Raw genomic sequence first — 14,836 nt, 5'->3', positions numbered from 1 at the left:
TTGCATTGATTTCTGTTGCGCTGAACAACGGTAAACTATCCTATACCACAATAATGAATATCCTAAAAAATCTTTCCGATCCAACAGGAATGTTGGCAGATCTTCCTAAGAGAAATCAAGTGTTGTGCTGTTTACCAGGTGTCATTTTCGAAATGAGATTCTGTATCTGGATCTTCTGATGACTTTCCGTTTAACTTTTGTCTGTAGATGGGCATGGCAGGTGGCAACAGTCCGTTTGGTCAGTACCAGGGTGGAGGGCAACAAATGGGCACGACTGGCGTGAACGCTCAGAATAAAGGCGGCCTTCCCAACAGCCTGCCCCCGTTTCCAACTGACCTAAAGGGAGCGACGGTCACCAGCGTGCCAAACATGGTGAGTTTTCCATCATGCACACAAACTGGACAATGCTTGCAGGCAAAAGTTAATTCGTCCGTCCTCTCGCCCGCAGCCCCAGCAGCAGCAGGTGTCGGTGGGGATGGTGGCAGGTCAGGGCGTGTCCACAGGCCCCACGGCCGACCCGGAGAAGCGCAAGCTGATCCAGCAGCAGCTGGTTCTGTTGCTCCACGCCCACAAGTGCCAGCGGCGCGAGCAGGCCAATGGCGAGGTGCGAGCCTGCGCCCTGCCCCACTGCAGGACCATGAAGAACGTCCTCAACCACATGACACACTGCCAGGCTGGCAAATCCTGCCAAGGTGAGTCGACATTGAGTTTTTTCCCACATGACTCTTGTATGGGCTTCAATGCAGCTTTAATACAAGTGTTATGCGCTGCTTTGACCACAAATTTAAAAACTTTGTGCAGATAGTGTTAAGGTGATGATACACCTTATGTATGATGTTGCTGGGCAATATTGCCATCAACAGGCAAGCAGGTGAGAGACAGTGCCCACGACCGATCTAAACTATCCAGATAGAAATTTTTTGCTTATTCTTACTGGCAAAGGGCCCAAGCTACATTGCTCAAAAAAGTTGTGTATCATCACCTTTACAGGAGGGAGATATTGTGAAGTTGCTAAACTGAAGGTGTCAAGAAATAGACAGCACATAGTAAATAGTGAAAACAAACAGAAGGTTTACTAAAGATTTGTTGAGAATGTTGTTTTAAAAGGTATTACAAGATATCTATTTCCTTACCATTCCAATTCCCAACACATCTGGTTCCTTAATGATTCCATTAAGATTCATTTTAAGAAAGTAATATTTGGGAAAGAAATGCAATTTTATTTCCAAATGGTAAGATTTAAAAGTGAAAATACTTTTTAATAACTATTGTATTTTAATTTTTAGAATTAATATAATCAATTTTGTTAATATTTCAAAAAAACGAATTATATACAGTATCAGTCAAAAGTTTGGAAACATATTCATGTTTAATTTTGAATGTATTAATTGTTTATGTTTTTGAAAGAGGTCTCTTCTGCTCACCAAGGCTGTGTTTATTTGATCAATAATACAGTAAAAACTATATTGTGAAATATTATTACAATTTAACTATTTTCTGAAAAATGTATCACGGTTTCCTCAAAAATATTAAGCATGCAAAAATGGTTTTCAACATTGATAAAAATAAGAACCATTATTAATAATTGAGCACCAATAATAATTGAGCACAAAATCAGCATTTTACTATAATTTCTGAAGGATCATGTGACATTGGAGTAATGATGTTGAAAATTCAGCTTTGACATCACAGAAATAAATTGCATTTTAAATTATGTTAAACAGAAAACAGCTATTTTAAAGTCTAATAATATTTAAGATTATTACTGTTTTTACAGTATTTTTGATCAAAGAAATACCGCCTTGGTGAGCAGAAGAGACTTATTTAAAAACATTTAAAAATGTTAATGTTTCCTTTTAACTGGTACTGTACATATACATTAATTATTCAACAAATAAAGTGCACATTTTTATCAGTGGTATTTTATACAAATTTATGAAGAACTGCATACATGCATAACCCTTCGCAGTAGAATCGCCATTGGCTAGTAAATTATTTTGTTTAGTCGCCAGACTGATATTCTTTATTATATTATACTTATATATATAAATTCCACCAAATGTATCAATTTCTTTGTAAAATGGCACAGCTTTTTAAATATCTGAACATTCGCTCTTAACATCAGTCAATCCAGCATTAGACTGTTATGATATTATGATAATCAAGCACTATTTAATGATAGAACTTTTGTCATTAGAACTAAAACTGTTGGTAACCATGTATGAATGCATATTTGTCATTTAACTGAACTTTGGACAGGTGGTGGTGCTGCTAAAGATTTTGTTGGTGTTTCTGTAAAAATATAGATAATAGTGTAATTATTATATTATTAAAAGATAATAATAATACTACTAATTCTACTACTAATAACAATATACAACGCAATAAGGATTGATGAGCTGCTGGGTTCATGAATATTAATCACGTTGACAGCATTCGCTCAAACTGATTTGCTGAAATCAAAACAGGGACAGGAAAAGATGAGCGGCAGTCAATGAGATTGCCGTTTGCCGTCCTGCCCACTACCGGCTAAACTTATTCTTAACATCTAACACACACACACACTGGCGAGTAAAATCTGAGATGGTAATGGAATTTGCCAATGGCAAATGATAGATATTATTTAATCGTCTAGGGTGAAGATTTACTTGCATGTGCATTACTCGCATTTTAGAGGGTTGATGCATCAAAACAAAAAAATATTAATTAATTGAAAATGTTACTTATTTTCATTAGAGATGCTCCGATCAGCATTTTTGGCGCCGATTACCGATCACCAAGATCATGATCTGCCGATTGCCGATCACGGAATGGCAATCTTTTATCTATAATCTTGCAGAGTTTGCACCATTTGTAGAAATTAAACTAACTCTAAATTAACTGAGTCAAGATCTTGAAGAACCACCAAGTGTTTATTTTAGAAAATTAGATAACTTAAGGCTATTTCAGGCCATCTTTCCCAAATAAATGTATATAATAAATGTATATAATTATATCACCTAAATATTTGATCATGCAGTGCATTTTTGTTTTTAAAAACAATTTTTCAGGTAGGTCTAACATTAGTATTGAGGTAAGAAATACTAAAGACGTTTAATAAGAAATCAAATGTAAATTAATATTGGTCTTCCCTGAATAAATTAAATTAGATTAATCCTTACACTTAAGGTTGCAAAAGTTAGTCATTCAAGAGCAGTGAGTGTCATAAAGGTTAATCAAACAATACAAGACAAAGAGAAACTCCGAGACAGCAGCAGTTTATTCGACAGCTGTCAATTTAAGAGCGAACACGGATACAGTTACATGCAGTTGCACAAACGTTCACTCGCGAGTCACGACGGGGTTTACGGGCACACTCGTGAAGACGGTCATTTAGTACATACATTTGTGTGTATCTGACCATTTCAGCGCAATTTGTACTCGCAAGCTTTTTGTGAGATGGCCTGTGTGTGTGTCTCTCCAGACCGTGCGCGCGAGTGCGGTTTGAACACTGGCAAGACTTAAAAATAAATGCAAATGATAAAATTTAGTGACGATGCGACACTGCCTCGATTGTGCAAAGTGGCAAATCCTGTGTCAACTGTGCAGCTCGGTTTTAGTGCACATGCGATGCGCTGATGTGAAGCCACTGAACGTCACTGAAACGACCCACAGAACGTTTTCAAATGACTGCGTAAGTTATTTAATATAGAAATATGAATTGTACCTCACCTTCAGCATTATGATTATTTTACCCGCGCTGGAAAGAGAATGAGGAGGTGTCGCTGCATATGCCCTAGCTCTCACGGCAGGTGCGGGTTTTATGTGTCGTCAGCATGAGATCGGTTCATGAGATCGGCCTTTTTGGAGACCGCCGATCAATCATCCCAAAGCGATTATCGACCGATCGAGATCGGTTGCCGATCGATCGGAGCACCCCTAATTTTCATGCATGTATGTAATACAATATAATTTATATAATAGGTTTGGAACCGTTTGGCTTTTGGACAGGGTTGCGTGAAGAATTTCCGTGCAATGTGTGTGTGAGTTTGCAGTATTTTGTGGGTTGAGGTGTGCAGACCTATTTTAATCTGCTGTCTGTGCTCTGTTTAGTCTCAGCGAGAGCGGTAATGAGATGCTTTTGTCCTGATGTGGGGTTTAGAGCATTGTGTGTCAGACACCCTAATTTACTACTAATTTATATACCTAGCTATTTGAATAACATAATTTAATGGCACATTGGAAAGTCTCCTCATTGAGGTTTGTTACCACCACAATCATGGATGTCAAATATCACGTTTGTGCACTTGCAGAGAGTATATTTCTGGCCTAACACCTTTCGGTTCACAACCAGTAACCTTTCATTCACAAACAGGGAATTTCCCGAGCAAATGCTTAGCTCCGTCTCAAATATAACAGTCCATTTAGAGAGAAAACCATGCCTTTATGGTATAATGCAGTATTAAGGAGTTGGCAAGCGGCAGGAGAGGGCTTGCGGCGGCCCGATGCTGCCCGGCTGCTTTGCTCTCAGTGATGTAGTTGTTGTTGGACCCTGAGCACAGGGCTTCATTTCAACTCAAAGGCAAGCGTGTTGCCAAGCGTGCCCTCCACGCTGCCAGCTCATTTCCTGTTGTTCCCTGCCCGCAGTGACACCCGTATCGTTCTCTCTAGGACTCCTGGGGAAAGGCATGTTTGATGCCTCCTGAAGGCTCTTGGAAGAACTCACTTCCTTTTAAAACCATCAACATTAGCCTCTTTTCCACTGTCGGGCCAGTGCGAGCCAGGGCTTTCAACGAGCTGGACTGGGCTAATAGCCTCCAATCTGTAGCACCGAGCCCAAAACCACGCTGCGTTTCCACTGTTGGGCCAGAAGCTCCTTGGCCCTTCACTAAAACCCGCCCGTAACACGCCTCTCTGGAAATCACACAAACTCAACATTTCACCAACAAATGGAGTTCTATCAGAAAACTAATCAGAAAGAAATCAAAGGAAACTGGTGAGATTGCAAAACCAACATGATAAAAGTGGCCGTTTGTTGGCATTTTTGTTGTTTACCTAAAGATTTACAACCCAAGCATCGATGTTTTACCACAGTTTTACAATATGAAGTGATACATCGATCATAATCAATCATTTTTTCACAATAACACATTAGTCACAAAAAAAGTGGTATTTAAAAAGTCACGTCTGTTTCTGTTTATTTGTAGTCACAGAACAGTTTACAATATATTTAGAAAGAATGATCATTTCTATAAAAATTTTCCACCAGAAATATGACCTGAGGAGCTTTAGCACTCTCTCTAGTGACAGTCCCAATACAATTCAGTCAGAGAAACAAAGGAAGCTCCCGAAAAACTAGACTTGCTTTTAGGGCTGCCACTAACGACTATTTTTATATCGATTAATCTATCAACTAATTTGTCGATTAATCTATCGACTAATTTATCACAGTAGTTTTCAACAATTTTACTTAAAAACTTTTAATTTAACTTGCAACGTTGGCCTTCAGTAGTGTACTATAAAAAAAGTATTCATGTAAACAAGCCCTTGAAATGGTAAAAAAATGTAAAAGTAATGGAATAATATGACAGAACTTACTATTCATTGTTTTATCATTGTTTTAGGGTTAAAAAACCCTAAAAACTCACTTGGCCGGCATGTTCCTGCCCTGCTTCACACATAGTATTAGGTCCGGCCTTTTAAGAACTGCACGGACCAAATTCATTGCAACACCCGATTTCTCGTTAAACTCTGTATACGTTCATTAAAGACATATCCGACTGCGTTTACCCGAATACTCGCCAGCACGTGCATTTTTACATATTTTTGACCATTTAAACCCAATAATCTGCGAAACTGGCGTCACAATCTGTCTGCGTGAAAGGCGTGTGTGCGGCTGCGCGCGCTTCAGGTCAGAGTGCGGCAGCGCGCGCGAGCACGTCCCGACCTGCTCCGCACTTTTCTGTTGCGTTCTTAATCCTGAGCTGCGCGTATATATTTGACTGTTCTGCTTCCATTGTTTAGTGAACGCGGGAAGCAGAGCTCACACATATGTCCTCACTCCTGCTGTCACACATTGATGCAAATTAAGAAATACTGCTCTTATTAGAGTGCTGTCAAAGTATCGGTACTAATACAATTTCATATTGTACCCAACTTACCCAGTCGACTAAAAATATTGACATCGACTAATTAACATCGTCGATGCAGTCGATTGTATCAACCAATCGCGGCAGGCCTACTTATTTTATTTCATGACATGCAGAGCTAAATATGGATATCAGACAGTCCGGTATAAAGAGACGAGACATACTGACAGATGAAATAAACACACGATTGTGATTGCCTATGATATGTCTGATTTCTTCAAGCGGTTGTATTTACCATGTTTACTATAATAATGTTTAGCTCGCATAGTCTTATGCATCGCATGTAAACATTTCTGCCTTATACGGATCACAAACAGAAGTTATTTCAAACACTCACTGCTGTCTGAAAGTGAGGTTTGGGCTAAAATGATTTTAAAAGTCTTTAATGCTGATGTCAGCTGGTATATGAAAACATCCGCGCCTGCGGCGCTGCCGTCTCCAGACTTTGTTTGTAACCACTCGAGCTGGCCCGCTTTGGACCAAGGTATTCGGCGGGCCAAAAAATCCTGGCCGCTGGCCCTGAGGAAGCCCCGACAAGGCCCGATCAAGCCCTGGAAGTGACAGTTGAAACGCGTCTGTCCCTGGCATGCACTAGGACGCCTGCTTTGAGCCCGACAGTGGAAACGCGGCTAATGTGATTCTTGCACCTCATTCAAACCAGTAAATCACAGCAGCAATAAATCATAATTGTGTCTATACTGGAAACGAGCATCGCTGTGTATGATACAAAAAGATCCTTAAGTACAGTAACTAATTATATTTACTCAAATACTTTACACCACTGCCTCACACATACATAAGGAATAAATATAAATAAAGATGATTAGTTACCAAGCTGTCGCTGACTGGTGTTTGAGGTGTAGATTTGTCTTTTGAGACTCTCGCTCAAACATATGGTGAACATTGGAAGTTTTCAAAACAATTCAGCGTGTGTAGCGAGGACGTTGACAATTATTTTGGTATGCAAAACTATTACCTAATCATAACACTGGACGTTTACTTCCAAGTGTTTGAAAGAGAGAGTTGAAAACAGGATCGAAAATAGCTTATTACTTCTAAATTAGGATGTTTTTTGATGTAAAAACCCCTTCGAACATCAATTATGATCTATTGGGCTGTAATATTTGACTTTTGTGGTATCTTTCACTTCCTGTGAGGACAGAAACATGACTTGTCGTAGGAAAGACGGGATTCTTCGCTCTGGGTTTAGCAGATGTGTGTGCGTCTGCTGCGCACAGTTCCGTGAAGACCTGCTTTCCCCACGGGACCTTTTTGCTCCCAGTTTTGCAGCATTTGTACTCTGGCTCAGGCTTTCTTCTCTCTCTGTGTCTGCAGTGGCTCACTGTGCTTCATCGAGGCAGATCATCTCGCACTGGAAGAACTGCACGAGGCACGACTGTCCCGTCTGCCTCCCGCTGAAGAACGCCAGTGACAAGCGCAACCAGCAACGTGAGTCTTTCCCGTGTCAAACATCACCATCTTCTTTTACTTCACAACAATATAAAATAATAATGTAAATTTAATAATTCTGTATTTTTATATTATTTATAAAATATATTTCTATATAGGATATTTATATGACATCTAAAGTGACACCTAAGGCCTCGTTTCCACCGAGCATTACAGGACAGTATAGTACAGTACGGTAGGGGTGGGAATCACAGGGTACCTCACGATACGATACACGATACAGCATAATCGATATATTGCTAGACAATCCTATAATGATGCATCACGACATCTAACTATGGAAACAAAATGTCTGTGAAAAGGTTAAGTGCAGGTTTTCTCTCTTTATTCAAGTCCAAACTGTTAGAAAAATTGTTACATACAAGTACCGTCCCCCTTTACTTAACATACACATAAATTGTAAGAATATGACTAATAGCCTACTGATGAATAAATAGTAGGCCTATAAGTTAAGGCTTTAAATGGCAGTCCCAAACTAGTTTTTGTTAATACAATTAAGTTGGTATGAGCCACCAGTCATTTAAAAATATACAAAATAACACAAAGTGAAAATCGCATGGCATTTTGGGGTTATGGAAACAACAGTTACAGTGGTGAATACACTATACAAACATGTACTAACTATCTGTTAATGAAACATTGGCTGCTCCTGAACAGAATGAACATCATACCTGCATGCAAATCCTTCCCAGCTAACACACATAACACAGTTATGTGATTTATTGGTACTTAACTTTTATTTCGTGACTTGCTAATTGACAACGTAACTACAGCGTTGCATGCTCATAGTTTCTTTTGCGCTTTAGTGAAGTGATGCGCAGTCGCGCACCACTGCATTTGCGCGTGCGATTGAAGAGTGCTATGAGCACAGTATAACATCTGGCAGGACAGGAAAGTTCGTTTTCTGAGGTGAGAGACATTTTATTTCTTAACAAGTTACAAAAATAACAATAGAATAATTACACTGACATATACCTTGACCACATCCATCTTAATAGTGGATGACATTTAAAGAGTGGCTTTTTATTGAAAAAGAAAATCTTTAAATTTAACAATTTATTCAAAGTTTAAAGTAGACTTAAATATATAAATATAAATAAATACAAAACACAACAAATTTACATAACAAATTCACAGTAAAACCTAAGCCACCTAACCCAACTACAATAATTTAACACTAAATAACAGTAACTAATAAAAGCAAAGTAGTCTGTATTCTTGATATGCTACAAACCTGATTCACGTTTCAGCAATTCTTTTGCAGAAATACGACCATATTGCGTTCTCTACCTAAATATTTTAGAACGTATCGCCTTATTATTTCCATGGCGACGCATCATGCTTGTCACGTGACGCACAGCAGCCGCAATAGTGCTGTGTGACAGATGTGTTGGTTTAATTTTGTTTTTTGCTTTTTTATTCAAAATATTCATAAACTATGGCATGAGCTATCTGATATTCCGATTTTCCAATATGTCCAAGTGATTGTGTTTTGTCAATTAAAACCCTTTATAACGATCATGTTAGTTGATCTATAATGTGCGATGGGTATCACCTATTAGCTTGCGCTGCAGTTCAGCGAATCGGATTCGACATTTCAAATATTTTCTTAAATTTTATTGAAAATAAATGCTATGTGATGGGAAAAGGGAGTAGAGCGAGTTCGGCAAAAGGTGGATTTGAACCTCTGGTCGATTTGTCAAAACTTTGTCACATTGGCACCAGGTTTCGGTACCCAGCCCTAATTGGGACAACATGTTTTTCTCAGGCACTCTGACAGAAGTGTCAACAGCTTTCACACACATCTTCCAAAATAAAAGTCTCAGTGGAGCTAGACACACTGCAGAAACGAGGCAAAAATAGTGTTACCAAATGTTTTATAGTTTAAATTTAAATTAAATCCAATTATTGCTTTTTGATCCACTCAAGTAGGACTTCTTTATATTTAATTTCATAATTCTGTTGTCTTGTTGAAATATGGTGCAGTTGTACTGCTGAATGTACTGAAAGCATTTATGGTAAACTAAACTGCATTCAAATTATGTTACTTTAAGTGTGTTAGGTTCTATTAAAATGAACCCTGGTGCGATTGCTCTGTGCGGTTCATTTGAATAAGTGTAAACGCCATCTGAACCCTTGTGCGCACCAAATAAGTGGACTGATACCACTGAAAAGATTGGTCTTGGTCCTTTTTCAAAATGAACTCTAGTGCGGTTCAACTAAAATATGAACGCAACACAGACCAAAGACATGTAAGCGAACTAAAAACAAGGAGATGAGACCCTAAGAAAGACAGAATGCTCACGCATACCTGTTTTTTCTCATCATAGTCATGATGTTGCCCATCACAGTTTGGTACAGACGTCTCCTCGCAGCAGATCTTTGTTTGTGTCCTGCCACTGTTTTGACTTTTTTTCACGTTTTATAAACTCTTCACGAGTTCTCAGCTGGTCAAAATACCATCATATGTAGGCTACGCACACACAACAGGCACATTTAGCTCGGCACACAGCGTTGTTTTGGATGTTCGGTAAGTTCTGTCTCAAAATAGGCAATACATCATAAAAGCTGAATAATCGGGTTGTGAATGTATCCCTATGCCCTTTAGGTTCCGTATTTTTTAGGTTTGGTGTTAAAATGCCACGACAATGAACCTTAAGTGGACCAGGGGTCCGTTCTTCGTACCTCGCTAACTTAGTTAGCAGGATTTGATTGTTGATGATTTCGCATGATCTTTGATTGTTTGGTTCTTCGAAGCTCATCCTGGACTTGCTGTCATAGCAACAGGTCCATAAGCTTAAACCTGCTCACGAGCAGGCTTATTTCATGTAAACAGGATTAGATAGCATCTTTTTAAGCGCCGTTGATACTTAAAATGTGTCCCAATCACTGATACTTTATAACAAGAGTTCCTTACTGAACCAGGGGCAATAATAATTTTAAGTAAAAACAAGTACACTTAAGTGACATTTATTTAATTAATATTAAATCATCTGCAAATACTAATTTAATTGTTCTTTTAAGTCCACATTCAATACAATTAAGTACACTCTTTTTCACAAGGTCATGTTTTAAACCGTATCCATGAAATTTGTTGTAATCAGTGTTTATATTTGTCCACAAAGCTGTTATTAAGCATTTAGGCATAAACCTTTAGTTTAAAATGTTTGTATGCTGTTTTCTGGATATGTAGTTATTCAGTGATTCTGTAAGGAAAGGCGTCTTGTAGTTCAGTAGCTGCGAGAGCGTGAATGTCTTATGTGGCCCGTGTATGTTTGCGGACTTGTACAGCTGAGGGGGAGGGGCTGGAAAGATGAGGAGAATCGTGCCGCCCCGCTGGCTGAGCAGTGACTCATTAAAATCTCACGCTGTTACAGCTCCAGCAAACCTGCAAACTGCCTCACCCTCTGCCAAGCGTCTCTCATCATGACTCGGAGCGTGCGAGGCAGCTAAATGTTTGTTTTTGCGCTGGGAGATTTACATGCTAGAGAGTCTACGTTGTGACATTTCTGCCTCATGCAAATGGCGTCTCGGACCCCCTCCCCTTCCTTTCTACTTTCCCTGCTTTTTTTCCACAAATAGTGTTTTCTTCCAGATGGCTGTTTGGCAGGTTTTAAACTTCTTTTCTTTTTTTTTTGGATTGATAGGCAGATTCTGGCGAATGTTTAAGCAGAATCCGACACAAAATCTCACGCATATCTTGTTGGAAATATGCAGATGCTGTCTTCTCAGAAGGCTTCTAACATCTCTTTCCTGCATTACAGCAATGCTGAGTCCCCCCACCGCTGGTCTACAAACCTCCATTGGGTCGGTCAGCGCGGGGCAGCAGACCACGCCCTCTCTACCCAGCTCCACGCCCATCGACCCCAGCTCCATGAAGCGGGCATACGCTGCCCTCGGCCTCCCTTACAGCAATCAGACCCCCACACAGTCTCCTGCACAGACGCAGGGCCCCGGGCAGCCGACTGCGCAGACACCACAGCACCAGCAGCAAATGAGACCCATCAATGCACTCGGTAAACACTTAATAACTGTAGAGAAATATATTATTATTAATAATAATAATAATAATTTATATTTCAAATTATCATAATTATAAAAAATATATATTTCTTATGTTTATATAAATTATATAAATACATTTTTTTATATTGAATATTATTTAATGTATACATGTATAAAGAATAAAAATAAACATGTATTTAATAATAAATAAAAAATAAATATATATTAATATACATATTTTGTGTATGTATATATATATATATATATATATATATATATATATATATATATATATATATATATGTGTATATGTGTGTGTGTATATGTATGAATTGTATTTATAAATTGTTTAAACTATACATCGAGTTTTTTTTTATTATTATTCATTTTTGTATATTTATTTATTAGTTTTTATTTATTGCTTAATGCTTTTATTTTTTTGTAGTCTTATGTATTTTATAATTATATTTATGTATGTTTATTTTTTTTGTCCAGGTGGTGGTCAGATGAACCCAATCGGCGTCCCGACATCAGAACAGGCTAAGCTGCTCCCAGATGGCACTATGCCATCAAACCTGAACCCAAACAAGTACGACACGGGCACACACCAACCGAAACACACCCCAGCTCTTAAGTGCTAAAGTTTGATGTTTTAAATCTGTTTGCTAACCAAGTCTCTTCTGATTCCCCTCACGCAGTCAGCTGTTGCCGGACGGGCCTACGGTAGGCAGCATGGGTAACCTGCCCACAGCGGCCCCTCTGTCAGCCACCGGTGTGAGGAAAGCCTGGCACGAGCATGTCACTCAGGACCTCCGCAACCACCTTGTACACAAACTGTAAGCATCAATACAGAAATCCTTCTAATATGCTGATTTGATGCTCAAGAAACTTTTCTTAAAGGTCCTGTTCTTCGTGATCCCATTTTTCAAACTTTAGTAAGTGTGTAATGTTGCTGTTAGAGCATCAATAATACCTGTAAAATGATAAAGCTCAAAGTTCAATGCCAAGCGAGATATTTTATTTAACAGAAGTTCCCTTTCAAAGCCTACAGCGAACGGCCGGTTTGGACTACATCCCTGTACTCCCTGCTTTAATGACGTCAGTAGAACAGTTTGTCGACTAACCTCCGCCCACAAGAATACACAAAAAAGGGGGCATGGTCTTGTTGCTCTCCCACGTGGAGAAGAGGAAGTGTTGCGTTCGGTTGCGTTTGTAATGTGTTTGTCGCCATGTCGTCGAGACGCTGTTATTTTCATCCCGGAGTCAAATCACCTTTCTTTGGCCAGGGACGCTGTACTTTGAGCACATGCATCTCCCCGTTATGGTAAGAGGCGTGACCTTTCCGGGAACGTTCGCTAAGCTGCTGTCGAATCACAACACGGGAACCGCTGGCCCAATCAGAACTCGTTACGTATTTCTGAAGGAGGGACTTTATAGAACAAGGAAATCTATCAAGCCGTTTTTAGGACAGTGAAAACAGCGGTATACAGATAAGTAAATTGTGTGAAAAATACTGAGTTTTTTTACACGCGAAACATGAACACATGTTATATTGCACACTGTAAACACAATCGAAGCTTCAAAAAAACAGGAAAAACGGGACCTTTAATATTATGAATGTTGTAAACGGTTGTGCTGCTTCATATTTTTGTGGGATATTTTTTCCCAGGATTCTGTGATTAATTGAAAATTCAAAAGAACAGTATTTATTTGAAATAAAAATCTTTTGTAATATTATAAATGTCTGTACTGTCACTTTTGATGCTTTATATTTTCACAAGGAGCACATGCTCCTAAATAAAAAAATGTAGGAGCGCATACAGAACTTTTACACAATAACATTGATCAAATAATATATTCGTTTTTCCTTAAAAAATTAGATGGGAGACGAGCAAAATGATATGATTTTTTATTTTATTGGAATACAAATGTATGTTTATTTAATAATGAATGAAATCATCGCAGTTTAATAATCACATTGACCTGTTTTGCAATTCCTGTTTACCGGGACCAAATTTAAGACATCTTAAAGTCTTCTGTTATATCATTTAAGATAAAGTATATTTTGAATTGAATTATTGTCCAGTTGATCCAGTGGGGTTGTTCTTTGTAATAACTAGCTTTAACTCTAACTTTTGCTCTCTATGTTCTAGTGTGCAGGCCATCTTCCCCACACCAGATCCCGCCGCCCTGAAGGATCGCCGTATGGAGAACCTTGTGGCGTACGCACGAAAAGTGGAAGGTGATATGTACGAGTCCGCCAACAGCAGGGTGAGCTCAAACCAACAGTCAAGCTTACACCTCATCCTAAAGGCCGATTAAAGTGCGTAAAGTGAAATTCTTCAGTGCCCACTATGTTGATTTTAATAATGTAGTCGTTGTGTGTTGTATAGGACGAGTACTATCACTTTCTGGCGGAGAAGATCTATAAGATCCAGAAAGAACTGGAGGAGAAGAGAAGGTCTCGATTACAGAAGCAGATTATTAACCAGGCACCCCTGACTGCAGCGGGACAGCAGCCACCGGCCCTCAACCATTCTAACGTCATGGGACCTCGGCCACAGAGTGAGTCACGGAACCCAAAATCTCTCATTATGCTATGTTGCCACAAAATATTGGATTCAATCTTTTGCCTGCTTTTTCTTTCAATTAGCAGTTTTGTATTTCTTTTTGGAACTGATTGATTTGAGCTTATATATTGCAATAGTGTCTGCCCACTTTTTCAGCGCAGCTGGTTCCGAAAGTATTTTTCCATTCATTTCCCCCATAGGGATTTCAAAAAAAAATTTGTTAGAGCGTTATAAGACATAAACCAAGCCAAATCATCTACAAGGTGAATCATAACATTACAAACTTTGATTTGAAGCAAAAAAAAGTGAAAATCGGACAAAAATACAAAGGTACAAGACTGTGTACTTAACGCCGTACTTACATGAAGCATTGCGAACAGCATAACCGAATTAAAAACGATTGAGAAATGTAAAAGTACTAATTGAAAAATGTTACTGTATATATACTGTATATAAAAACAAACATTTGCATACATATTAAAATGTTCAAGTAGGACTACAATATCCGATTGGGTCATGGGAGTGGGCAGAGCTAACAAGATATTTTGGTGTGTTTTGCTTGTTTCGACTATGATTGGTGGAATTTTCTGTACAGCATCATAGTTATTGTAGTTCTTCACCACAATTTTTAAATCCAAGTTGAGAAAATGCAGGCTAATGACT

General features: G+C 38.7%; 1 protein-coding gene across 3 annotated transcripts in view; it reads left to right on the top strand.

Annotated features, from left to right (window-relative positions):
- Positions 1–14,836, top strand: part of crebbpa (CREB binding lysine acetyltransferase a) — a 74,761-nt gene that overhangs the window by 44,873 nt on the left and 15,052 nt on the right. For all 3 annotated transcript variants that reach the window (XM_079808627.1, XM_079808626.1, XM_079808625.1), the window contains exons 3-10: positions 208–372; positions 449–692; positions 7,464–7,577; positions 11,363–11,614; positions 12,099–12,192; positions 12,302–12,439; positions 13,757–13,874; positions 13,997–14,168. In XM_079808627.1, coding sequence (XP_079664753.1) covers positions 208–372; positions 449–692; positions 7,464–7,577; positions 11,363–11,614; positions 12,099–12,192; positions 12,302–12,439; positions 13,757–13,874; positions 13,997–14,168 — 1,297 coding nt within the window. The remainder of the gene's footprint in view (positions 1–207; positions 373–448; positions 693–7,463; positions 7,578–11,362; positions 11,615–12,098; positions 12,193–12,301; positions 12,440–13,756; positions 13,875–13,996; positions 14,169–14,836) is intronic.

This window comes from Gobio gobio (genome assembly GCF_949357685.1).
Source record: "Gobio gobio genome assembly, chromosome: 24".
NCBI classification, from domain to species: domain Eukaryota; kingdom Metazoa; phylum Chordata; class Actinopteri; order Cypriniformes; family Gobionidae; genus Gobio; species Gobio gobio.
This window is presented reverse-complemented; position numbering and strand designations above follow the sequence as displayed.